At 38.4% G+C, this 26,950-nt stretch overlaps 1 protein-coding gene across 3 annotated transcripts in view; it reads left to right on the top strand.

Annotated features, from left to right (window-relative positions):
• The window catches only part of uros (uroporphyrinogen III synthase), a 59,370-nt gene that overhangs the window by 15,229 nt on the left and 17,191 nt on the right, over positions 1–26,950 (top strand). For all 3 annotated transcript variants that reach the window (XM_087998956.1, XM_043712630.2, XM_043712629.2), the window contains exons 2-8: positions 1,880–2,011; positions 2,301–2,384; positions 11,711–11,807; positions 15,304–15,381; positions 21,367–21,441; positions 22,810–22,893; positions 26,289–26,374. In XM_087998956.1, the coding sequence (XP_087855082.1) occupies positions 1,949–2,011; positions 2,301–2,384; positions 11,711–11,807; positions 15,304–15,381; positions 21,367–21,441; positions 22,810–22,893; positions 26,289–26,374 (567 nt within the window). In that variant the 5' untranslated portion in view covers positions 1,880–1,948. The remainder of the gene's footprint in view (positions 1–1,879; positions 2,012–2,300; positions 2,385–11,710; positions 11,808–15,303; positions 15,382–21,366; positions 21,442–22,809; positions 22,894–26,288; positions 26,375–26,950) is intronic.

Here is a 26,950-nt window from a genome sequence, read left to right as displayed (position 1 = left end):
TTTGGGCAGTTTTATAAGGTTTCTCCTATAATTAACATGCCTTGCTATCCATGCCACTTTTGCATTTTCTGTCAAACTGGGAATCGTATAAAATCAAGCAAATGGTCTTCTTGCCACCTCCCCACTTATTTGTGACATTTCTGAAGTTTTACAGTTGGGAAACATCTGCTGTTCACCTGCCCTTTGGCCTTTTGAGGATTCCTCTGCCACTGTTATTTTACCTGTACTAGGGAGGCTGACATCATGTAAGAAACCCAGTCAGTTTAATTGCACAGGCAGGTGTCAAGCAAGGGAGTACAGTTGAGGGCTTTGTGGAGAACACCATTGCAAATCCTCTGGCCTGACCCCATGTATTATCTGATCCCTATTACACTTTCCCCTGGACTGAAGAACCCAGCCTCCCAACCACTTCACTCCCTCACTGAGGCCCCTAACTCCAGAATTACCAGGACTCCTCAGCATGATGTGACTGTCTATAGTATTGGCATTGGACTCTGCTCCCAGCTGGTGTTGTTAGTCTACAGAGTTTCTGATTGTCAATACCTTTCCTCCTGAGAAATGGACAGAAGTCTCACCATAAAGCAGTTAACCCTGCTTCCAGCATTAAATTGCTGTGGGCCAATCATCAGGATCATTGGTGGGCTCCCCATCCATCTATCTCTTAGCCGAGGATGCAAAGGTTGGTGCCCTGTAAATTCCAACCCTATAATTTGAGAAACAGTGAGAAAAGGACAGACCCATGATCAGGTACATGCAGAATGAATGGACAGAAATAAATACACACAGGAAATGGAGGTAATTGTTTGAGGTACAGTAAGCAAATACTTAAGTTACTGAAAGTAAAGGGGACCTGGGTTCAACTCCCGCCTTGGGCAGTTGTCTGTGTGGAGTTTGCAAATTCTCACCGTTTCTGCATGGGTTTCCTCCGGGTGCTCCGGTTTCCTCCCACAATCCAAAGATGTGCATGCCAGGTGCATTGGCCATGCTAAATTGCCCATAGTGCAGGTACATTAATCAGGGGGAAATATAGGGTGGGGGAATGGGTCTGGGTGGGTTACTCTTCGGAGGATCAGTGTGGACTTGTTGGGCCGAAAGGCCTGTTTCGATTCTGTCAGGAATCTAATCTAATCTATAAAGGGATTAATAGAAAAGATATAGCAAACTTAAAGTAAAATGCACTTCAGAATTCTTAATGCACAGTACCAACTTGAATCTCCAGTATCTCATTAAGTATGTTGCATAACATCAAACAACAGTACAGTTGAGAAAGAAAAATCAAGATTCAATGCCCAGCATGTGCTGAAATAGCTGACCTCTGTCAAGATGGGACTGAGTGTGTTACAAACATTGTTACCATTCCTAGGCAAGTGAAAACTTAGCTGAGAACACAGACTTAATTAAAACAAGTTTTGTCAAACAGGTATATTCAAATAATTAAATATTATATATTTGCTGCATTGACAATGATATTGACAAATATTGGACATGGTATTAAGCAGCATGTGTGAAATGCTTTATTCCAATAATGGGATTTGAATGTACACTATGCATTATTCAATTATTTCTTCATACATTTGCTACATTTCACTTTTGATACACAGCCACCTCTTTGAGTGTCTGAAGCATTTCCTTGAAAGATGAGACAGAGACAGAAACTGGTGTCAACAAAAAAAGGCTTATCGTAAAAAAACATTTGTTGAAGTGGGTAGTTTACTGACTGCAGTGTAAATCTTGATGATTATAATTTGAACGAAACCCTTAGATATTGTTATCCAATCCTTAAAACCAGGGTGTTGCTGCAAAACGAAGGCATGAATGATTATTTGACACACTGTTATCTTCTTATAACAAACATAGGTCTGTACTTTTCAATTTATAGTTCTGAGCACCAAGCAGTTTAGTTCTTTGTAATCCACTTGATGTTAGCAATACTGATGAAGTGTGAGAAATGAAAGTCCTTTTGCTTAAAGATCCCAAAGAAGGATTATTGGAACCTGATCCATATGTTCAAGTAAGTGGCCTGAAAAAGATTAATTTTGATCTTTTTATGTTATATTTCTGTAATTCTTAAAATGTTATTATATAGAAATATTTATTCAAAGTAATACAGATTTTATTAATACCACCTTGTTGCAAATATCTTGATTAATCAACGTATATCTAATGTACTATTAGAGTAGGCATTTTTTGTGCAAGATTTTACTTGAATAACAACAGTGTAAGCTCCATTATGTAGTTTTATATGAAAAAGAGTCAGAATTTATACAGCACAATCTAATTTGAATTGTTTTTGTTATCAGGAATTTACTACACACGGCCTTCAAGCAACTTTAATTCCGGTTTTGTCATTTGAATTTATATCACTTCAGGAATTAACAAAAAAGGTAAAATTTCTAATAATTATTGATTTTGTGTTAGGTTTCAGGTACTAAAATGCCAGTGGTTTGAAATTATAACACAATACATACTAAAGTTGCCACATTGTGACAAGCAGAAGTTAGTATTGGGGTTTGTAAATTTGAAATGAAACGAAGAATTATTGTCTACATTTTGACAGGAAGAATAGAAAAGCTGAAATATTACATAACTTGGGAAAGACTGCAGAGAGGTGCAGTACAGAGAGATTTGGGGGCCCTAGTGTATGAATCGCTAACATCTAGCATTTGGTTTAGCAGATGATAAGGAAAGCAAATGGAATATTGATCTTTATTCCAAAGGGAATGGAATATAAAAATCTACTAAAACTACATAAAGCACTAGTCAAACACAGCTTAAATACTGTGAACAGTTTTGTTCTCCTTATCTAAGGAAAGATATACTGGCATTGGAATCAGTACACAGAAGACTCATTAGTTTGATCCTGGGTATGGAGAGATTCTTTTATGAGGAGAGATTCAATAGGTTGGGCTTGTACTCATTGAAGTGTAGAAGAATGAAAGGAGACCTTATTCAAATATATTAACTTATTATGGGGCTTGACACGGTAGATGTGGAGTGGTTGCTTCCCCTTGTGAGAGAGTTAAACTAAAGGATATAGTCTCAGAATAAGGGGTCATCCATTAGGACAGAGATGAGGAGGAATTTTTACTCTCTGAGGGTACTGAATCTGTGGAGTGCTCTCGACCCTGGTTTGATAAGTATATTCATGATATAGACAGTTTTCTTATTGTTAAGGGAAAAAAGGCCATTTGACCCAAGGTTTCTGTGACAACCAAGAAAAGCTATCCACTCTAACTCATGTTCGAGCTCTTGGTCCATAGCTCTGTAAATTACAGTGCCTCATGTACATGTCCAAGAATTTTGCAAGTGCAATGAGGCTTTTTTTTCTACTACCCTTTCTGGAAGTAAGTTTGAGGATCCCACCATGATTTAGTTGAAATAAAGTACTCCTAATTCCTCCTTTAATCCTTAAGCAAGTCACTTTAAACCTATGGTTTTTGGTTATTGACCTCTGCCGGCAGAAATAGGTCATAGAGTCATAGAGATGTACAGCATGGAAAGACCCTTTGGTCCAACCTATCCATGCCGACCAGATATCCCAACCCAATCTAGTCCCACCTGCCAGCACCTGGCCCATCTTCCTCAAAACCCTTCGTATTCATATACCCATCCAAATGCCTTTTAAATGTTGCAATTGTACCAGCCTCCACCATTTCCTCTGGCAGCTCATTCCATACACGTACCACCCTCTGCGTGAAAAGGTTGCCCCTTAGGTCTCTTTTATATCTTTCCCCTCTTATCCTAAACCTATGCCCTCTAGGTCTGGACTTCCCAACCCCAGGGCAAAGACTTTGTCTATTTATCCCATCCATGCCCCTCATAATTTTGTAAACCTCTATAAGGTCACCCCTTAGCCTCCAACCCTCCAAGGAAAACAGCCCCAGCCTGTTCAGCCTCTCCCCATAGTTCAAATCTTCCAACCCTGGCAACACCCTTGTAAATCTTTTCTGAACCCTTTCAAGTTTCACAATATCTTTCCAATAGGAAGGAGACCAGAATTGCACACAATATTCCAACAGTGTCCTAACCAATGTTCTGTACAGCCGCAACATGACCTCCCAACTCCTGTACTCAATACTCTGACTGATAAAAGAAAGCATACTAAATGACAGTAGACAATAGGTGTAGGAGTAGGCCATTCTGCCCTTCAAGCCAGCACCACCATTCATTATGATCATGGCTGATCAACCTCAATCAGTATCCTGTTCCTGCCTTATCCCCATAACCCTTGATTCCACTATCTTTAAGAGCTCTATCCAACTCTTTCTTGAAAGTATCCAGAGACTTGGCCTCCACAGCCTTCCGGGACAGAGCATTCCACACACCGACCACTCTCTGGGTGAAGAAGTTTCTCCTCAACTCTGTTCTAAATAGCCTACCCTTTATTTTTAAACTGTGTCCTCTGGTTCGGGACTCACCCATCAGCGGAAACATGCTTCCTGCCTCCAGAGTGTCCAATCCTTTAATAATCTTATACGTCTCAATCAGATCCCCTCTCAACCTTCTAAACTCAAGGGTATACAAGCCCAGTCACTCCAATCTTTTAACATAAGATAGTCCCACCTTTCTGGGAATTGACCTCGTGAACCTACACTGCACTCCCTCAATAGCCAGAATTTCCTCAAATTTGGAGACCAAAACTGCACACAACATTCCAGGTGCGGTTTCACCAGGGCCCTGTACAGCTGCAGAAGAACCTCTTTGCTTTTATACTCAATTCCTCTTGTTATGAAGGCCAGCATGCCATTAGCTTTCTTTACTGCCAGCTGTACCTGCATGCTTGCTTTCATTGACTGATGTACAAGACACTTAGATCTCGTTGTACTGCCCCTTTACCTAACTTGACTCCAATTAGGTAGTAATCTGCCTTCCTGTTCTTGCCACCAAAGTGGATAACCACACATTTATCCACAATAAACTGCATCCGCCATGCATTTGTCCACTCACCTAGCCTGTCCAGGTCACCCTGTAATCTCCTAACATCCTCCTCACATTTCACCCTGCGACCCATCTTTTTATCATCAGCAAATTTGCTAATATTACTTTTAATATCATCATCTATATCATTAATATATATTGTAAAAAGCTGCGGTCCCAGCACTGATCCCTGCGGTACCCACTGGTCACCGCCTGCCATTCCGAAAGGGAGCCGTTTATCACTACTGTTTGTTTCCTGTCAGCCAACCAATTTTCAATCCAAGTCAGTATTTTTCCTCCAATACCATGCACCCTAATTTTGCTCACTAACCTCCTATGTGGAACTTCATCAAAGGCTTTCTGAAAGTCCAGGTATACTACATCTACTGGATCTCCCTTGTCCATCTTCAAAGTTACATCCTCAAAAAATTCCAGGAGATTAGTCAAGCATGATTTCCCCTTTATAAATCCATGCTGACTCTGACCTATCCTGTTACTGCTAACCTGATATGTCGTAATTTCATCCTTTATAATTGACTCCAGCAACTTTCCCACCACTGAGGTCAGACTAACTGGTCTACAATTCCTTGCTTTCTCTCTCCCTCCTTTCTTAAAAAGTGGGACAACATTAGCCACCCTCCAATCCGCAGGAACTGATCGTGAATCTATAGAACATTGGAAAATGATCACCAATGCATCCACGATTTCTAGAGCCACCTCCTTCAGTACCCTGGGATGTAGACCATCAGGTCCCAGGGACCTATCAGCCTTCAGACCTAACAGTCTCTCCAAGACCATTTCCTGGAAATATAAATTCCCTTAAGTTCAGGTCCTTCAGCCACTATTACCTCTGGGAGATTGCTTGTGTCTTCCCCAGTGAACACAGATCTGAAGTACCAATTCAACTGTTCTGCCATTTCTTTGTTCCCTGTAATATATTCACCCGTTTCTGTCTTCAAGGGCCCAATTTTAGTCTTAAAATGCCTTCTTCACTATCCTATCTACCTGCAACTCCACTTTCAAGGAGCTATGAACCTGCACTCCAAGATCTCTTTGTTCAGCAACAGTCCCTAGGACCTTACCATTAAGTGTATAAGTCCTGCTAAGATTTGCTTTCCCAAAATGCAGCACCTCGCATTTATCTGAATTAAACTCCATCTACCATTTCTCGGCGCATTGGCACATCTAATCAAGATCCTGTTGTAATCTGAGGTAACCTTCTTCGCTGTCCACTATACCTCCAATTTTGGTGTCATCTGCAAACTTACTAATTGTACCTCTTATGCTCGCATCCAAATCATTTATGTAAATGACAAAAAGTAGAGGACCCAGCATCGATCCTTGTGGCACTCCACTGGTCCCAGGCCTCCAGTCTGAAAAACAACCTTCCACCACCACCCTCTGTCTTCTACCTTGGAGGCAGTCCTGTATCCAAATGGCTAGTTCTCCCTTTATTCCGTGAGATCTAACCTTGCTAACCAGCCTCCCATAGGAACCTTGTCAAACGCCTCACTGAAGTCCATATAGATCACGTCTACCACTCTGCCCTCATCAATCCTCTTTGTTACTTCATCGAATAACTCAATCAAGTTTGTGAGACATGATTTCCCACGCACAAAACCATGTTGACTATCCCTAATCAGTCCTTGCCTTTCCAAATACATGTACATCCTATCCATCAGGATTCCCTCCAACAAATTGCCCACCACCGAAGTCATGCTCACTGGTCTATAGTTCCCTGACTTGTCCTTACTACCCTTCTTAAAGAGTGGCACCATGCTAGCCAACCTTCAGTCTTTCGGCACCTCACCTGTGACTATCGATGATACAAATATCTCAGTGAGTGGCCCAGCAATAACTTCTCTGGCTTCCCACAGAGTTGTAGGGTACACCTGATCAGGTCCTGGGGATTTATCCACCTTTATGCGTTTCAAGCCATCCAGCACTTCCTCCACTGTCATATGGACATTTTGCAAAGTGTCACCATTTATTTATCATTCCTTATCATTCACTTTATCTAGGCTCCTCATAATTTTATCTGATGCTCTCCTCAGCCTCATCTGTTTAAACAAAGCAACTTGAGTGTTTCTAATACTCTCCTCAGCCTCATCAGTTTAAACAGAACAACTTAATCTTTCCACATCATTAAAAAGCACCATACTGGCAACATCTTTGTAAACCTTCACCTGCCCTCTCTGGATCCCCAAAACTGTACCAGCTCTCTAATTAGTGTTTTATACAGTTCAAACATAATCTCCCTGTCCTTGTTCTGTAGGCCAGTAAAGGAACATTTTCTGTATATTTTCTGCAAACTGTGCCCAACTATTTAATTAGTCGATACGCAATGAACAAAATACCTTGAGGTCTGGATTGTTGAGTATTGTACAGAAATGTACCTGATTCCTGTGAGTGCTGAGTTACATTTGCATTCTGCAAAATAACATGGTTGTGTCAATGCATTTTCCAGTGCAAAAAATCTATTTTTGAAGACTATAACATTTTAAAATGTATCAAAGTAATAACAATTTTCTATGAAATATATTAATTGTATTTATATTTATATTTGTTTTCATTCTTTTTGATAATGTACAGTGCTGTACATTTTACATCAAGTTTGAACAATACCTTAGTCTCTAGTCACATTTTGCTAATCGGGATTCCAGATGACCTAATTGCATTTCTGATTTTTAAATATAAAATGAGTACTAGATGTCATTGTTATGCATATCAGTGTCATACCCATTCTCACAATATACTTTTGTGTATTTTTACATTTTTGTTAATTTGTTGTCAATATAATATGAAAAAATACACTATTTTTGCTCAGTTCTGTAATGAGGAAGAAGATAATTCTTTGTCATTTTATCACAAACTAATAAAGTTCTTTGCATTCTTCCTTTCCTTACATGACTGCTGTACAGCCTTGGTTACTGAATGGTACAGACATTACTTATGTAAACATGTATATGACATACACTCATCCGTGGAGAGAAAGCAAGTTAATGTTTTGAGTCCAGATGACTGCATCAGAGCTCTTTCTTAGCTTGCTTTCTTTCCATGATTGCTGCCTGACGTTCTGTGATTTCTACCATTTTTTGTTTTCAGTACAAATTCCAGTATCTGCAGTAATTTGCTCATACACTTACCTGTATTGTGCAAGTTGAGTCATAGAATGTCTACATTGAGGAAGCAAACCATTCTGGCCCATCTAGTCCACATCGACTCCCCCGAAGAACATCCCACCTAGATCAATCACCCGAACTTACTCTTGTAACACTGCATTTCCCATGGTTAATCCACCTAACCTACACATCCCTGGACACTATGGGGCAACTTAACATGGCCAATCCACCTAATCCGCACATCTGTGGATAGTAGGAGGAAACTGGAGTGCCCAGAGGAAAGCTACACGAAACTGGGAGAATGTACAAACTCCACACAGTCATCTGAGGGTTAAATCAAACCTGGGTCCCTCGTGCTTTGAGGCAACAGTGCTAACCACTGAGCCACTGTTTCTTTTATCCTAAAGTTAGTACATGTACCAAAATGGTGTCAACTGTAATTCAGAATTGTGGCACAGCAATATACAGGGAGAGATATTAATCTGTTACTGGGATTATGTAAATTACATTTTTGCTTAAGTTAAATTTGTACTATTTTTGATATATCCAGAAACACATCTTAAGGTGGTCTATCATTAAAAATATTCTGTGGCTCCATGAGGTAGTGAGTCTTTGGTTTCATGCTAGCGAGTTAACAGATTTGAACAGTAATAGTGGGCGTGCATCATCATTTGTCACTGGTCCATTGTCAGGTTCTACCTTCCTCTTAATTCCACCTACAATGAGAGGATATTGGGTAGCCCCTCGCCACAACCTCATCCACCCTCTCCTCCCTCCTCCCCCTCCTCTTTCCCCAATTCCTTCTCTCTTGCCATACTGTGTCTTTCCCACCTCCTTCAACTCCTCTCTCCCCCCCACTTCTCTTTCACCATCACTCACTTTCCGCAATCTGTAATTGCCTTTGAGAAGGTGGTAATGAATTGCCTGTCATTATTGTGCTGAAGTACACCTACAATTCTGTTAGGGAGGGAACTCGAGGATTTTGTCCCAGCAACACTGAAGATATAGCACTATATTTCCAAGTCTGGACGGTGTGTGATTTGGTTTCCATCACCCCCTACCCCCTCCTTCCAAGAACAATATAGAGAAGCTCATCAATTCCTTAGTCATAAAGATTGATGCTCCAATTAATTGCTACCATTGGCTTCCCTCCATTTCCCTAGCACACTAAGCTGAAACTCTCCGCTCATAGTCCTAAACAAATATCTCTCTCTAGTTTCCATGGCTAACATTACATAGTCATTACAGCAAAGATATTTCACGTTATCCGTGTTTGTGCTTTACAACAACCTTTTCTCATTCCTCTTAATCAAACTTGTATCAAAATATTTTTCTATTCCTTGTTCCCCCACCTGTGTTTATATAAATACAGCTGTGCTATTCATTTCAACTGCTCTATTTTATTGAATTTCACTTTGAGTATAGAGTTAGTCTGACGTCAGTGGTAAAAAGATTATTAAAAAAAATTCTGAAAGACAGCATTAATCAATATTTGAAAGACAGGCATTGCTCAGGGATAGTCAGCATGAATTTGTTAGTGGGAGATCCTGTCTGAGGAATTTACTTGAATTTTGTGAAAAGGTGACTAAGTACGTTGATGAGGGTAGCGCAGTTGAGGTGGTTTACATAGACTTCTGTCATGCCTTTAACAAGGTCCCATTTGGAAAGCTGGTGTAGAAGCTGAGAGCTCATGGAATCCAAAGCAAGTTGGCATCCAAAATTGGCATACAAACAGGAGGCAAATAGTGATGATGGAGGCTTGGTTTTGTTATTGGAAGTCTGTGACCAAACGTGTACCACAGCATTTGGTGCTAGGACCCTGACTGCTTGTTATTTACATTAACAACTTTGATGTGAATTTAGAAGGTACAGTTAGTGAGTTTATAGATGACATGAAAATTGTTGGTGTTGTTGATAGTGAGGGGGGTGGACTCAGGCTGCAGTCTGGTATTGATCAACTGCTAAATTGAGCAGAGCAATAGCAGATGCAGTTTAATCCTGACACATGCGAGGTGATGCATTTTGGAAGCTGTAATAAGGAAAGGATATACACAATGAATCATAGGTCCCTAGGGTGTATTAAGGAACAAACTGGCCTTGGTGTACAAGTCTTTAGATCTCTAAAGATGTCAGCACAGGTAGACACGGTGATGAAGAAGGCATGCAAGATGGTTGCCTTCATTAACTGAAGCTGAAAAATGTGTTGCTGGAAAAGTTGCCTGACCTGCTGCGCTTTTCCAGCAACACATTTTTCAGCTCTGATCTTCAGCATCTGCAGTCCTCACTTTCTCCTAGTTTTTTCATTAGCTGAAGCACAGAATATTGAAGCAGGGAAGTCTTGTTACAATGTAGGACAATAGTTAAGTCACACATGAAATACTGTGTGCATTTCTGGTCACCACACTATCAGAAGGAAATGATTGCATTGGAGAGAGCACAGAGGAGATTCACCAGAATGTTGCCTGGGGTGAGCTGAGTTTGTTTTCCTTGGAGCAAAGGATGCTGAGGTGGAATCTGATTGAGGTTTGGATAGAGTAGATCGTGTTAATCTCCTTTCCTGTGGCAGATGTGTCTAAGACCAGAGGATATAAGTTTAGTTGGACTGAAGGGTTTGTTTCCATCCTGTACATAAGTGAGATTCAGTGCATAAAAGAAGTTGAGAGTTTTAGTACAATAATAGTTTGAATAGTCAATTCAAATAATTGTCAAATTCACATAAGGATTATAACATCACCATATTGTAACAGCTATTTGAATTGTACTTCCTGTGTTCTGTACAGGACTACATTTTGTAAAGAAATACATTTATAAAGATGTGGGTGTACTGAAACGTTAAGAAAGTTAAAAGCTAGCAGAACTACCTGACAGCATCAAGTGTTCTGAACAAGATATAATGTAACCTTTTGGTCCAGCAGCTAGTGTAGCTGGTTGCCTGGAGACTAAAGCTATTTTGAATTAGGCCAATCAGTTTAAATTATACCCCCAAAAAAACCAAACTCCAATCAAGTTTGGACTTAGTATATTGACAATATTAGAAGCCAATGACACAATCCGATGCTTTGGGGGTATAAGACTGGGAAAAACTGAAAAGTTGGAGGAGAACTGCCAAAAGACTAACAGGTGTAGGCTGCTAATAAGAACTCTCTGAGAGGTACCTGTCTAGAGAAGGAGTTTGCACAGAAAGAAAAACATTGATACCGACCTGGAGAGCAAATCTACAGAGGAAGATAAAAAGAGAAGATTTGATGGCTGCCTGGTTTTGAAATTTGAGTTTTTTGGTAAATCTTAATCAGGAGTTTTATTGGACTGGTATTATAGAAGGGAAAGTAAAAGATAGGAAGGAGTTGTAAATACTTATTTGTTAATTATTCTCTGTTATGCTTTAAGAAATAAAGTTGTTAGTTTTACTTTAACTAGCTCTTCGCCCCTCGAATTTTCACAGATTACTGCATGGGATAAATCTTTTGTGTTGCAGGTTTAAATTAATCAGGGTGGTTTACCCAGTGACGTAACAAGCCTATGAACTAAAACTGGTTTTGTAGAAGATGACGAGGCAGAGACTAATTAAAATTGTAAATTTAGTGCACAAAGAGGCAAGCACATCCACGTAATATGTTTCTCATAAGCAATTAATTGTACAGTAACACTGTTTCATTCTAATCTGCATGTAGCTTTCACATCCTGAAGTTTATGGTGGTCTGATATTTACCAGTCCCAGAGCTGGTGAGGCGGTGACATTATGTTTGGATGAAAAGGCTTTTAGAGAAGGTAAGTGATTAATAAATTGTATCAGTAGTTTTTAATAACTTTAAATTGTTCTAAGACAATACCTTCCACAAATCAAGTGAGGTAATACACAATTTGCATATTCTTTCTTGCATGTATTTTACCTTATTTTGTTAATGGTTTTGATTTTCTGTGAATAGTAACTCATTCCACTCAGCCACCCCACATGGAACAATAGAAAGCATCATGAAAGATTCAAAGCACTAGCAATCCTATCATCTGTTCAAAGTTATGTTTTAGAAAAGCATTAAATAGTTTACTCAAAAGATTTGTATAATGCTACCAGGCATAGGGACTTTGGTTATCTAAAGAAAGTGGAGAAGTTGTGTTGTTGTCCTTACAGCAGAGACAGTCAAGAAAAGATTTAATGTAGGTTTTCAAAGTTATTCAGAACTCCTAAAATGATTTTGCTGCAGATCCTAAATCCTTTTGTATTTTACTTTTTATTTTAAGAAAATATGGATTCTACAGGTTTAATTCCAATCAGTTTTATATGAATACCTTGACCACATAGATTACAGTTCTCCAAGAAAAAGACCTTCTTTGGAGCAACTTTGTAGCCAACAATGCTCAAATCCTAAACATGAGTAGAACCAGAGAGTATTAAAGTACAGAGGGAGGCCTACAGTGTGTTATGCCTTTGAGAGCTCTTGAAAAAGAGTAGCAATAGACCACGTCCCTGCTCTTTCTGTTACAATGCTGGCACTTTAAAAAGTTTATTTTGTCCTTGGTTTTTTAGAAGAGAGGTCATAGATTCAGAGGTGCCAAGCAGTCTAGGGAGTTTAACAGTTTGCAATGGAACGGGAGTGGCTAGTTCTCCCAGTTCAGATTTTGTCTAGTTTTCTACACTGTGGTAGCCAAGATATTGGAGTCCAGAAGAGTTGCAGGCTTCAGTAAAGGATTCCTTTGAATTTCTCTGAAATCTCTCTCTGGACGTTGTTCCCTCCTGCCTGTAAGAATCTGTGTTTGAATTTACCTTTTTGCGAAGGGGTATGTGTATGGGATGTTACTGTATTGGAACAGTTAATTAGTTAAGTTACTGTACTGGGTCAGTTAAGTTTTTCAGTAGTTAAGTTATTCTAAATTCTACTTTCCTTTTTTGTGTTTCAATGATAGTGTTTAAATTCTGTTTTGCTTAAAGCCAAGTGGTTTAACCAGTTGCATCACACCTGGAACACCCACATCACATCTACCTTTAAAATAAGAAAATGTTAGGGTCTAGGCTTCCTTCTTAAAATATTTTGAGGGGGTCTGGCCTGGTCCATAACACTTCCCATAAGCTTTTCTTTCCCCATCAGGTATTCATCCAGTTCTCCTTAAAGTTATTATTGTGTCTGTTTTCACCACCTTTTAAAATAATGTATTCTGTATCATGACAACTTGCTGCATAATTTAAAAAATCCTCGTGGTTTGTTGTTCTTTTCCTATCACTTTAAGACTGCAACCTCTAGTTACTGACCCTTGTTCCACGGGAAGCAGTTTCTCTTAAGTTACACAAGTAAAACCATGCTTAATTTTGGAAACCTCTAATCTATCGTTACTTTCCTTTCTTCTAAGGAGAACAAGCCCAATTAGGTTGATTTAATTTTGTTGAATCAATAATGAAGAATTTCTGGAAGATTCAAGACTATTGATATTTACAACTATTTTCAATGAATTAATGAACATACTGTATTATTAAGGGATTAAAAGAAAATGCACCAAATAAAAGAATCTGAAATAGAAAGAAAATATTGGAAATGTGCATTTACTGGGGATTTAAAAATTAACACTTCAGGGTGATTCTTCATCAGTACTGGTTTTGCCTATGTCATGTTTTTATATTTTGAATATTACTTGGTTTACATTAGAATATATCAACCTTGTCTCTGAAAACCACAGAAAATGGAGCCAGAAAATGAAATCAAACAATTTTCTTCTTTGTTTTAAACAATAAATTTCAGTTAGAGTAGTCATTTCTGTTTGTTTTTAGTTCAGATGTCCATCATGTGCAATTCTTTGTTTTATTAGCTCATGATGGTCGTTTGCTATTAAAATTGCTCAGTTTGTTATTAGAGAAAGTATTGCAATCATCATTATAGACTGGATTACGTAGTAGTGATTAATGTCATTACTGCTTTGAAATTGACAGCAACTTTTGGAATATCAACACATGCAATTAAATGTGAAAATCTAGAAATGATCGTATGTTCAAAATGTGTGATAGTGAACCTATAAAAATCCTTTAGTTGTATTTTATTAAATGAATTGTAACTAGGATTTTAATGCTATAACAAATTAATAATTACTGCTAAGTATCCCTGAAAGAGTTATTTTATATTTGAGTATTGCTGAAAAAAGGCACATTTTTGAAGCACTCATCTTGCACCCATCTGGACTTTTCACAAGAGTACAAATATTTTTTAGCATTGCAGAATCACAATTGGACAACATTTGCAGGAGAATCCTGAATGTGCAAAGATTTACTCTTAACGGCCCATTTACAATTGTTAGTCAGACTTATAGTGTGGCACACTTGTGTGTTCCAGAAGCTCCATATATCAATACACAAGGCCCTGTTATTTGCAGTCAGAAAAAACATGAAACATGCCTGTTGCAAATCTACAAAATAGGTGACAACCAGTTATTGATTGTCCAATCAGAGTTAATCTGCCTTGTTTAAACTTTGAGTAAAGCCTAATAGCTACCTGTCAATCATCATTAACTGGTGAAATCTCATATGGCAATGCCTCTTCAAATCAGAGGCCACTTGCTAACTGGCTGGGGCTTAGGTAACTTGATTTCACAAGCTGTTGTTTTTATGTGTGAGCAGCTCCTGGCCTACATAATGCTTCTCTCGTGCTGTGTAAATCTTGGTATCCCCCTTGAACTGGTAAAGTTGTGAATTGACACAATGAGTGCAATACAAAAAACTTGGACAAATGTGTCTTTTTTCAACAAAACACAAATTCTTTTCTACTTAAAAAAAACTAATTAAATGTTTAAATATCAAATTTATTTAATATGAGAAATTCCATATAATGTTAAAATTTTAAAAAGGTACAAAGTTTTAGCTTTTACCTTAATCCAATGTACGTAACCAAACCATTTATTTGCAGTCTGGAAAGTATGAATTGCTTCACTGCTGACTGCAAAATCTAGTCTGCTGTAATCTGGAGTAAAGAATGAAGTATGAAGTACCATAATCTTACATCTCTGGGTTGGAAAAGAATGATAATTGTTTTTATGCTTAAAGATTATTATACAATGAAATGATTTTGGATCCAACGAGTAGTACATACTTTATATATACACATATTTTGAAGCATACTATAATAAATTCTACTATAATAAATATATTCACTGATTTTTTTTCATTGATTTGAATTCTTAGATTTAGTAATGATTAGGAAGACTGTTGACGTAAACATAGAATGTTGTATCAAAAACCTTAACGTATTTCATCATGTTTCCAAATCTCCATTTTTATTTATAATAGAATGGAATAATAACTTCTTAAAAGACAAGTGGAATGAAAAATCTGTCTATGTTGTAGGAAAATCTACAGCCAATTTGGGTAAGAAAACTTAGTTTTGTGCACAATCAGCTCTTCTATAACACAACCATTGTGTTCTTGTGCAAACCTGCATTATAGAAAATTGTGCTTTAGAAACAATGTTTAATGTGTTGGCAATGTGATCGTGTTACAATCAACACATGTTTTAAAAGTTCAAGCTTTAGAAATAACGTCCCCGATTCATCAATTGTGTTACAGTGAATTTGCGTTGATGAAACGTGCATTGTAGCAGAATGGCCTGTAAATCGTATATGTATGTGCACTAATAGTCAGAGCAAATAAGCAAATATAATTAATCAGAGTATTGTGGTAAATTTGCATATTGTGAAAGTGAACTTTAAGTGGCTATCCCTGACCTTGCAAATTGTAATGCCAATTCAGAGTACTGCTGAAAGTTGAAATACTAGGCAATCTACCAAATTTTCGCAGGATGAGGATATGGAGCTTGAGAATGAACTTTTAGACTGGATAGAAAATTAAGAAATGGTGAGGCCACTTCAAGATTGGGCATGTGGGAAGAGGCATGGTGTCAGGAAAGGGCTGAGGTTTTTCAAAATGTCAGAGGTCTATTAAGGAGCAGTTGGGAAAAATTAAGATAATGGAAGGATATTTGAACAGGAAGCATCAGGGCTTACATTATGCAGGTTAATTGCAACTTGATCTTTTTAAAATAATTCCTTACACATAAAATGCTTATGTTAGTTCAAAAAGAGCTTATTTTTATATCTACTGTAATGAATCATCTAATAACAATAAGCTGCGTAGGTCCTAAGCTCTGAAATTCACGATCTTATGGAAAAGTCAAACACCATGTTACAGTATAAGGTGAATGGCAAAATACAAATGGCAACATCAGACATATCTTTTATACACAGCATGTTAGATTTTGGGATGCAATGCCTGATAGTGCAGTGGAGGCAGATTGAACCATGGTTTTCAAAAGGAAATTGAATAAAAATGAAGAGAAAGAAATTGCAAGGCCATGGAAGAAGGAGAGGAGTGGATTAAGCTGAATTGCTCTTGCTGAAAACACAGTGGGCTAATTGGCCTATTGTACTCGTCATTCTAACAGCTCCATTTTTTTTATTTCCTTTGTTTAAAACAGTTCTTAAAACCTCCCTCTTTGACCTAAGTCTTTCTACCCTAATATCTGCTCATGTGACTTAAAGTCAAATATTGTTTTAACCCATGACATGCCCTTGAGGCATTTTATTTCATTAAAGACATGATATAGCTTGCTATGATACCCTGCTTTGGGGACGGATCCCTTTTTCCCTTTCGCTGGTCCCTGGAGGGTTTCTTATATTTAGGCATTTTTATTACTCCAGTATTTGGTAATTGTACAAGGCTAATTTTGTGTATTTATTGGAAAGGATAAGGCAGGACCTCCAGCGATGGGGAGACCTACCAATTTCCTGGTTGGGTAGAATAGCACTAATCAAAATGAATGTCCTGCCCCGTCTCCCATATCCTATGAGAATACTTCCGGTGATGCTGCCGAGGACGGCTTTATGTAAATTATATGGCTGGCTGGGTTCCTTTATCTGGAATCATAGGCGGCCCCTCATTAAGCTGAAGAAGCTACAGCTTCCACAGGCAAGGGGTGGATTGGACTTCCCAGACTTTAGGAAATATCAGTTAAGTTCCCTATTAAGTTACATAGCTGATTGGGTCTTGTCTGATCCACAATCAATCTGGTTGGACATCGAGGCTTCTCAAGTAAAATACCCACTTATTAACCTTTTATTCTCAGATAAGAGGAAAATCATTACAGATCACTGTAAAAACCCTATAATACTAAATACAATCAAGGCTTGGAATGTAATGCGGCAAAATGAGGGCAATTCACATAAAACATCCCCCTATGCACCGATAGTGGGAGCATGGGGATTCCAACCGGGGTTAACAGATGCCACTTTTAAACTCTGGAGATCCAGGGGTATCTCATGTCTAGGGGATCTATTCAAAGATGGGGGCCTGATGTCTTTCGAACAGCTTCGTCAGAAATTCGGATTACCCAATGGAGACCTCTTTCGATACTTCCAAATTCGAGATTATATACCGAAGAAGACTACGTTATTAGATAGTCTTTATAAATCCGATAGAGAATGTAGTGTCCTACGACCAGTGGGGGTATCTTCCGTCATTTATCATTTACTACATGATGAAGTATCGGGAGATATGGATAATCTGCTTAAAACATGGGATCAGGATCTGGGACTAGAAATCTCCACAGAAACGTGGAATGATATTTGGGAAAATGCTAGAAGAATTACTATTTGTAACAGAACCCAGGCTATCCAGCTGAAGATACTTCATAGGGCCCATATAGCACCGGTTCGATTGGCAAAATTTAAGGCAGGAGCATCGCCAATGTGTCCTAAATGCAAAATAGAGGTGGGCACTCTTGTACATTGCTTATGGACCTGTCATAAGATCCGTAGATATTGGACTAAAGTAGCAAGTACCCTGACAGAAATTTTAGGAACGGAAATTAAAGTGGACCCTGTATCTCTCGTCTTGGGCTTTTCGAACTTTCCCTCCCTGGACACGTACAGGAAGAGACTATTTTCTATTCTTTCTTTCTGTGCAAGGAAAAATATTTTGGTGAACTGGGCGGCTGAGGGCCCCCCTGGACTTTCAAATTGGCACAGACTAATTATGGAATGTATTCCCCTTGACTTCCTTACAAATATGGTGCACCGAAAGACCGAATTATTTTATAAAATATGGCAGCCCTTTTTGATTTACATAAATACAGATATTTCGGCTATCCTAACAAGGGCTTTTATTTAATTGAGATTACAAACCTGGCTGGTCCGGGGTCCCTCGGGAGAGGAATCCCGCACGAATATGGGTTTTATTATATCTGATGCTAACACATCCCGAGCATGTAAGAGACTTAAATATACACTCTGGTTAGTTGTAGGTTAGATTAGTAGATAGTTGAGTTTTGTTTGTTTTTTTTCAGTTTTTTTTTGTTGTTTTGTTTTTTTTTGTTAAATTTTGGCTATTGTATATTTGAGCTAATTGTATATCAATGTTTATATCTGAGAGTTTTGTTTATTTTTGTAAACTTGTAAAAATGTTAAATTTCTAATAAAAATATCTATATAAAAAAAAAGACACGATATAGAAATAACAGGAGTCTTTCTTCTCAATACTGCCTGTACCAAGACCTCCAAGACAATATTAAAGAAATTGGTGTTTCACAGTGCTTGTTTCTATCACATTTGTGCTTTTCCTTATGTCTCTCCTGTAAGCAATATTCACCCTCACTCACAAGCACATAACCGTTCAGTTATAGCTGCATGCTTGCATGATTAAAATCATCAAGTAGCACAATATTATGAACTACCTGAGTCAATAGTAACAGTTATGTACAATGGCCAAGTCGCCCTGATTCTTGAGGCAAATGGACTTCTTTAACCCTTGACATTGCGGGGTTCTATGGAGTTGCTTGATAGCTACATTTCACTCAAGTTGCTATTAATCAAATATGAATGTAGTCAGCCAGTGTCAGCAGACTATACGCACAAATGTACTTTCTAGTATTAAGTGAACTTGATAGTAGTTATGGCTGTATGTTTTTCCTTTTCCTACCCAAGGATGTAGTAGTGCCCAATTACTTCTTTAGCTGAGAGCAGCTAGCTAGACAGCAATGAGGGATCAAACCTGGACTGAGTGAAAGATTGGTAACCTGAGGCCACAGTTATAGAGTGATTGCAGAATAGGCATTAGTGACATGAACAAAATTTTTAAATTAATGGTTAGATTCAGAATGGACCACTGATGGGGTGATGGATGCAGATTCAATAGCAGTAAGATAATTTGATAAATACATGATGAGGAATGAATGGAGGGATGGCAGGAAAGATCAGGGTAGTGAAGTTAGCTGGATTTCTCTTTGAAAGATCTGGTGTAAACTCAATGGTCAGAATGAATTGCAGAATCGCAGAAGTCTTATGGCACAGAAGGAGGCCATTCAGCCAATCGTGCCTGTTCTGCCACTTCAAATGAGCATCATTACCTCCTGCTTTTTTCTCTGTACCATTGCACATTAGTTTTATTCAAATAATTATCCTCTGCCTTCTTGATGCCTCAGTTGAATCTGCCTCTACCATACTTCCAGGCAGTACATTTTGTAACCTAACTACTCACTGAATGAAAATGTTTTTTCGCATATCACCCTGGCATCTTTGCAAATCACTTTAAATCTCCCTGTTGTTCTTTATCATTGTACAAGCAGGAACAGTTTCTCCCTTTCTGTTCTATTCAGCCCATTATGAGTTTGAAAAACAATATCCACTTAGCTTTCTTCTCTCCAAGAAGTACATGGTAAGGACAAGCCAGGGAACTATAAACCATTCAGCCTAACGTCGGAGGTGGGCAAGTTGTTGGCGGGAATCCTGAGGGACAGGAGGTACATGTATTTGGAAAGGCAAGGACTGATTAGGGATAGTCAACATGGCTTTGTGCTTGGGAAATCATGTCTCACAAACTTGATTGAGTTTTTTGAAGAAGTAACAAAGAGGATTGATGAAGGCAGAGCAGTAGATGTGATCTATATGAACTTCAGTAAAGCGTTAAACAAGGTTCCTCATAGGAGAGTGGTGAGCAAGGTTAGATCTCACGGAATAGAGGGAGAACTAGCCGTTTGGATACAAAACTGGCTGAAAGGTAGAAGACAGAGGGTGGTGGTGGAGGGTTGTTTTTCAGACTGGAGGCCTGTGACCAGTGGAGTGCCACAAGGATCGGTGCTGGATCCTCTACTTTTTGTCATTTACATAAATGATTTGGATGCAAGTATAAGAGGTATAGTTAGTCATTTTCAGATGACACCAAAATTGGAGGTGTAGTGGGCAGCGAAGAGGGTTACCTCACATTACAACAGGATCTTGACCAGATGGGCTAATGGGCTGAGAAGTGACAGATGAAGTTTAATTCAGATAAATGTAAGATGCTGCATTTTGGGAAAGCAAATCTTAGCAGGACTTATACACTTAATGGTAAGGTCCTAGGGAGTGTTGCTGAACAAAGAGATATTGGAGTGCAGGTTCATAGCTCCTTGAAAGTGGACTCATAGGTAGATAGGATATTGAAGAAGTTTGGTATGCTTTCCTTTATTGGTCAGAGTATTGAGTACAGGAGTTGGGAGATCATGTTGCAGCTGTACAGGACATTGGTTAGGCCACTGTTGGAATATTGCATGCAATTCTGGTCTCCTTCCTATTGCAAAGGTGTTGTGAAACTTGAAAGGGTTCAGAAAAGATTTACAAGGATGTTGTCAGGGTTGGAGGACTTGAGCTATAGTGAGAGGCAGAACAAGCTGGGGCTTTTTTCCCTGGAGCGTCAGAGGCTGAGCTTATAGAGGTTTACAAAATTATGAGGGACATGGATAAGATAAATAGACAAAGTCTTTTCCCTGGCGCGGGAGTCCAGAAGTAGAGGGCACAGGTTTAGGGTGAGAGGGGAAAGATATAAAAGAGACCTGCGGGGCAACGTTTTCACACAGGGTGGTACATGTATGGAATGAGCTGGCAGAGGAAGAGGTGGAGGCTGGTACAATTGCAACATTTAAAAGGCATTTGGATGGGTAAATAAATAAGAAGGGTTTTGAGGGATATGGACCGGGTGCTGGCAGGTGGGATTAGATTGGGTTGGGATATTTGGTCGACAAGGACGGGTTGGACCAAGGGGTCTATTTCCATGCTGTACATCTCTATGACTCTATAAGAAAAACAAAGCTAAATATTTAAACCTAGCCTATAATGGATTGAAAAAATGTGATGTTGTCCAAGAGTCACTATCTCATGGAAGAAAGTTGCCCCAGTGCTTGTGGCTGATGCATTCACAAGTTTGAGTATACAGATTACTTCCATAGGATTTCCTGTAGACTTATGTAATTTTAGTCATTTCATTTCTATCATGCTGATTGATATGTAACAGCAGCCAGTAAAAAATATTTTAATTTTTTTTTAATAGTAAAGGAAATTGGTCTTGTAACACAAGGAGAAGACTCAGGAAATGCAGAAAAACTAGCTGAGCACATCTGTAACAGTAAGTGAACAATAATCTTCAGAATTTGTGAAATTTTAGAAAATACTTAAATTCAGTTCATACATGTTACGGATGTAGCGATTTTTGCTTATTGAGAACTTAACAATTAATAATTAGATACTGACCTTAATCAGACATCTTGACTTGGATCTATATCTGTGTTCCTTCCTGGAATCAGAACCAAACCCAGATCTTCTTTCCTAACAACTGCGGGTGTATCTACACCAGATAGCCTGTAACAGGTCAAGAAGTACACAGCCACCTTCTCAAAGGTTGTTACAAATAGGAAATAAATGCTAAATTTGCTCACATGCCGTGAAAGAATTAAAATAAAGGTTATTATCTAAGAAAGTGAGAAGATAAATATATTGGGCTATGTCTTCATTTCTGTTAGAGACATTCTGTTGTTCAACAGCAAACAGAAATAGTTATATTTTTAGAAATAGTGTATAATTTTTAAGTTTCATTTGTCTTTTGTATTTTTGTGTTAATAAGAGGAAGACATTTTTGAAGTTTTTGTGGGCTTGGTGCTGGAGGGTTTGGAGACCTATTTGTATACATGCATTTTTAATGAGATTTTACAACACCTGGTGGGAAATTCAATAAGTCTATCAATTGACATTTGCCAGAGAATGGAAGCAGGATTAATTAATCCGACATATGACTGTAAACTGAATTTAGGGAACTACTGTGTTTGCCCTGAAGTCAACGCAATAATAAGTCTTTTTTTTTAATTAACATCTTATTATTTGCATTAAAAATACAAACTCTTGAGAATATATTCACTAACTGACCTCCATGGTTTAAAAAAAGTATGGTCAGTGTTTTGTCAAGTCAGGTTTCACTCTAGGATCTAACTTGTACAGCTTTAACATCAGTTGGAATTTGACAATGCATGTGATTTACATACAATGACATCAAGAAATACATATGCCATGACTGATAAGGCGAGTTATTGTTACGATGCAAACTGAAATATTAAGATTTGAACTGGCAGTTATGCGGCAATATTACTTGAAGTGACTTCATTATGGTGTATTATGTAGAATGTTTAGCACAGGAACAGGCTATTCATGTTGGCTTTGTGATTTCATATTCACAGCTTGTACAATATTGATTGTGCTTTGCATTACCATGCATGGATAGAAATTGTCAGAAGTCCCATGGTACCAGGTGAAGTCACACTTCACCTGACGAAGGAACACTACTACAAAAGCTTGTGACTTTAAATAAACCTGTTGGACTATAATGTGATGTCATGTGATTTCTGACTTTGTCCACCCCAGTCCAATATTGGTATCTCCACATCCCAGATAAACGTATTAGAGCCTTATTTCTAAAGAAAAAATCTTGTTTTCATTTCTACAGAAGAATCTTCAAATTCCCTGCCTCTTCTGTTTCCTTGTGGTGCTCTAAAAAGAGAGATACTTCCCAGATGTCTAAGAGAAAAAGGTACATTTTAATTTTCTGAGTTACAAAGAAAACTATTCATACTGGAAATGCGTAATGAAATAAAGAATGCTGGAATAATATTGTACACCAGTCAGCATCTTTAGAATAATGTTTTTGTAGTGACCTTTCATCAAAATCCATCAGTCTTAATGAAGAAATGTTAAGACGCAGATCCATCTTCTACACATTTATTGTCTTTTTTAAATAAGAACCTGCATCTCATTAAGTGTGTTCTCACTTGAATTACATAAATAAAGAATTTAAAACTGTCTGTGCTGCTGGACATTTAAATTACAGAATACAGCAATTACTGCCAAGTGAAAGGGAGCATGGTTTGCCTCCCCAAACTTTCCTGCACTACGAGGGTATAGTTGGATTGAAGGTGCACTGCACATTTTTGTAGAATCTGTAATCAGAATCAGAAGCAGAGCTTTTTATTAATGTAAAGAAAAAAGACCATCTGTTTTTTGCCACTCCTCAGAAAATCTGCTTGCTCCAAGGCCACTATCCTCGTTGGCCCTTCATTCACACAAGTTATCATCAGCAAATCACCACACCATCATATCTGTTCTCAGACCAATACTCACACCACTTCAGTCCTTCAACATTTTACCGTGAAGGTCAGGAACATCGATGATTTGCATGCTTCTGTCAGATTTCTTTGTGCACATCTCATGTATCTGTTCTTAGTTTGCTCTCGTAGTGCTCACTCACAGATTTCATTACTGACTTATGGGTTGCCAGCCTCTGTATTGGTCACATTGCTTTATTAATACACAGGTCTTTAGTACTCAGTTATAGGCTGCCAGTCATTGTAATCTGCATTGTTTTCTAGCACATAGATAGTCAGTTTGTCACAGTGAGGAGCACTAAACAGTTAAGAGGGTGGGTATATCATTTTACAGCACCGGGCTACGTCAACAGGCTCAAGGAGTTGAATCATACACTCTTGCTCCTAATCCTTATGTCCTTTTGAAACATCATCCTGCAGTATGTTCCAACAGTTTACACAGCAAATGCTCTGCATGTGCTTCAAAAAATTAGTCATATGTGAAAGTCAAAGGGGAACAGTCCTTAGTGGGATGAAGAGGGGCTACAGTCAATAAGGAATTACTACCACAGTGAGTCCTATTCCAGTCGAGAGGATTTGCCATGGTCAGTCCTTGAGGTCAAGTGCAACAAGTTTGATGATGACAGGTAAATTAATCAGATGCTGTGGAGACATCAGTCCAAGGGTGTAGATCACGTTTTCTTTCAAAGAAACAAAAAGAATGATTGAGTATGATGGAAGTGAATGAAAAAGCAATTCCTAGTGAAGCAGAGGCAGGAGGGATCATGAGGATCATTGAGTGAATAGGAGGTGCACAGAGCAGGATTAGTTTGTAGTTTGGGAACTTGAGGAGAGTGAGAGCATTTGAGTAAATATGATGGATTTGAGACATGTAGTCCTGAGCCTTGGTGAGATGTGTGTATGGTGACGGAGATAGAGTGAGCGGTGGTCTTGGGAGGGTGAGGAGTGGAGAGAATATTGTGACATTTATCCATGCAGACTGCAGAAGATTATTAGCTGTCTTCCTGCACAGCTGGGCATTCTGCTTGAACCAGGACACAGCACTGATCCAGGGTGCAATTTGTGTTTATGTTGGCTTGGTCTGGTGGCATAGCCTCCTGTACTGGGTCTGCAATGCCATCCTCTCCACTACCTTGTCCACCAAGGTCTCCTGGTGCTCCTCTGTGAAGTCAGGAGGGGGCTTTCCTCCGTGTCATGTCCATGGTGATAACAGTAAAGCATCACGTTATGAGGGCCCAGTGCTGGCTTGAAGCTTCTGGAGTGGTATGTAATTGGGCTTAAATATGGTGCCAAATGCTTAAACAACAAAAGATCCTATCATTGGAGAACACTTCAGCCTGTCTGGCGGTGTCATTCTCAGAAAATGGTGCCCAAGAGCACATAATTAATGAGGGGAAATGGAAAATGATGTGAGAAAAGTTGCTTAGAGCCATGGCAGACCAAATGCCATGAATTTTCTGCTCCAAAACGTGCTCACTGAAAATGGGAAATTTCCACCCATTAATTATTCTTACTCTTCCAATCTATCACAAAACTTAGCTTATGTGCTCTTTCCCATCCTTTCTCTTTCAATGCTCAAAATAAATTACATTTCTAATCATTCTCTGTTCTGATGGAAAGTCATGGATCTGAAATGTTAACTCATTCTCTTTGTCCACAGGACCTGCAGACCTCCAGTATTTCCAGCATTTTCTATTTTTGTTTCAGTAATGCAGCATCCGTGGTATTGAACATTAAGATTGAATATTATATGTTGTTAGTTGATGCAGTATTTGTTTTCATATTCCTTTTTGTTCTCAATGCTTCATTCTATTCCTGCTATACTTAGCTTCCACAAACATTTTCAGAACACTAGTATTCATTTATATGGGAAATGAGAGAGAATGAGCAGAAGCAGAATTTTCTCCCCTTCACATTCTCCTTAAATAATCTTCAAATTTTGGCCTGTTACAGTATGATTCAGACTTAGTCTATTCAGCAGTCCAGCTATTCAACATTGCAGCTACTCAACTGTTTCTAAAACTGTGCTGAAAATGTGTTGCTGGAAAAGCGCAGCAGGTCAGGCAGCATCCAGGGAACAGGAGAATCAACGTTTCGGGCATAAGCCCTTCTTCAGGCTGTAGACACTGTTTCTAAAACTGTATCTATTACAACATCCATATAACTCTCTTGGATAAACAATGAATGCTGCACATTCAAAATGCCTATTAAGAATTCAGACACAAAAATTTACATATCTGATTTATGGTTTGCATTATGTTCCTTTCATTAAATGTAATTTGCAATCCTGTACGATTGTTGTTTTTTAATCTACAACTTATTTACACAGAGGTGGAACCTTGCAGCAAGTAAACTTAGGAAATTCTAATTCCTGAAGAAGGGCTCATGCCCGAAACGTCAATTCTCTTGCTTCTTGGATGCTGCCTGATCTGCTGCACTTTTCCAGCAACACATTTTCAGCTCTGATCTCCAGCATCTGCAGTCTTCACTTTCTCCTAGGAAATTCTAATCCCAACTATCTGGGCTATATTTAAATCTAGATCTCAGAAAGCCTATTTTCTATCCAACACCCTCTTTCCAGAGTTTTCAAATAATTTAATGAGTTTTTCTCACAAAGTTTGCTGTAACACACAGGTTAACATTGCAAACTTGCTAAGAATCAATTCTTGCTGATGTATTGGTTGCAATTAATGTTGAAAGAGGGAATGTTAATTAAATCTGTTCGAATTCTACAAAGAATAGTGTACATAAAGAGGAAGTGTACTTCATCAGAGCTTTTACAATGTTTTTGTTTTCAATTTACAAAAATCTGCACTAATTTCAGGTGTTCCATTGGAAAGTTTAACTGTCTATAAAACGTCTCAGCACCCTTGCTTCCAGCAAGCTTTGGATGATTATTTTTCAGAACAGGTACGTGATTATTTTCCATCACATGTTTATTTAAATATATGGAATTATGTTGGGTATGTGAATTGTTCAGTTAACTCTGTCAGCTAAAGTATCCACTGACAGGTATCATTTTGTAAAAGGTACCTCTCTATTGTAATTGTAGTGAGTGTCTTTCCAGGGTTTAATCGCTGTACACATGTTTTTTTTTCCAGTTTTCCCCCATAAATATCTACTCAGTTTACTCATAACCTCTTCGTACCTTGGGTGAATTAAGGTTGACAATTGTGAGCAGTCAATAGATTGCAGCACAAGTGGAAGAGGACAATTTCAATAATGGTGGCATTAGCCAGCTGTGGCATTTTCTGACCAATTACTGATTATTATAGATAGAATTGTGATGATGCTGTCACTTTAAAAAGGTTATTTTGTCCTGTGTTTTTTTTTTCAAGAGTGGTCATAAAGGCAGAGGTGCTGTAATGTCTACTTTAACAATGGCAGGGGAGTGGCTAGTTCTGTCAGTTCAGATTTTTTCCAGTTTGGTTTAGTTGTAGCAGTCACTGAAACTGCTATAGTGCAGAAAGGCTCCAAGCTTTAGCA

Source organism: Chiloscyllium plagiosum, unplaced genomic scaffold (assembly GCF_037043375.1).
Source record: "Chiloscyllium plagiosum isolate Xiang-an unplaced genomic scaffold, Cpla_swu_hap1 HiC_scaffold_22, whole genome shotgun sequence".
In the NCBI taxonomy this organism is placed as follows: domain Eukaryota; kingdom Metazoa; phylum Chordata; class Chondrichthyes; order Orectolobiformes; family Hemiscylliidae; genus Chiloscyllium; species Chiloscyllium plagiosum.
The sequence above is the reverse complement of the archived record's forward strand: the minus strand, read 5'-3'. Positions and strand labels throughout refer to the sequence as shown.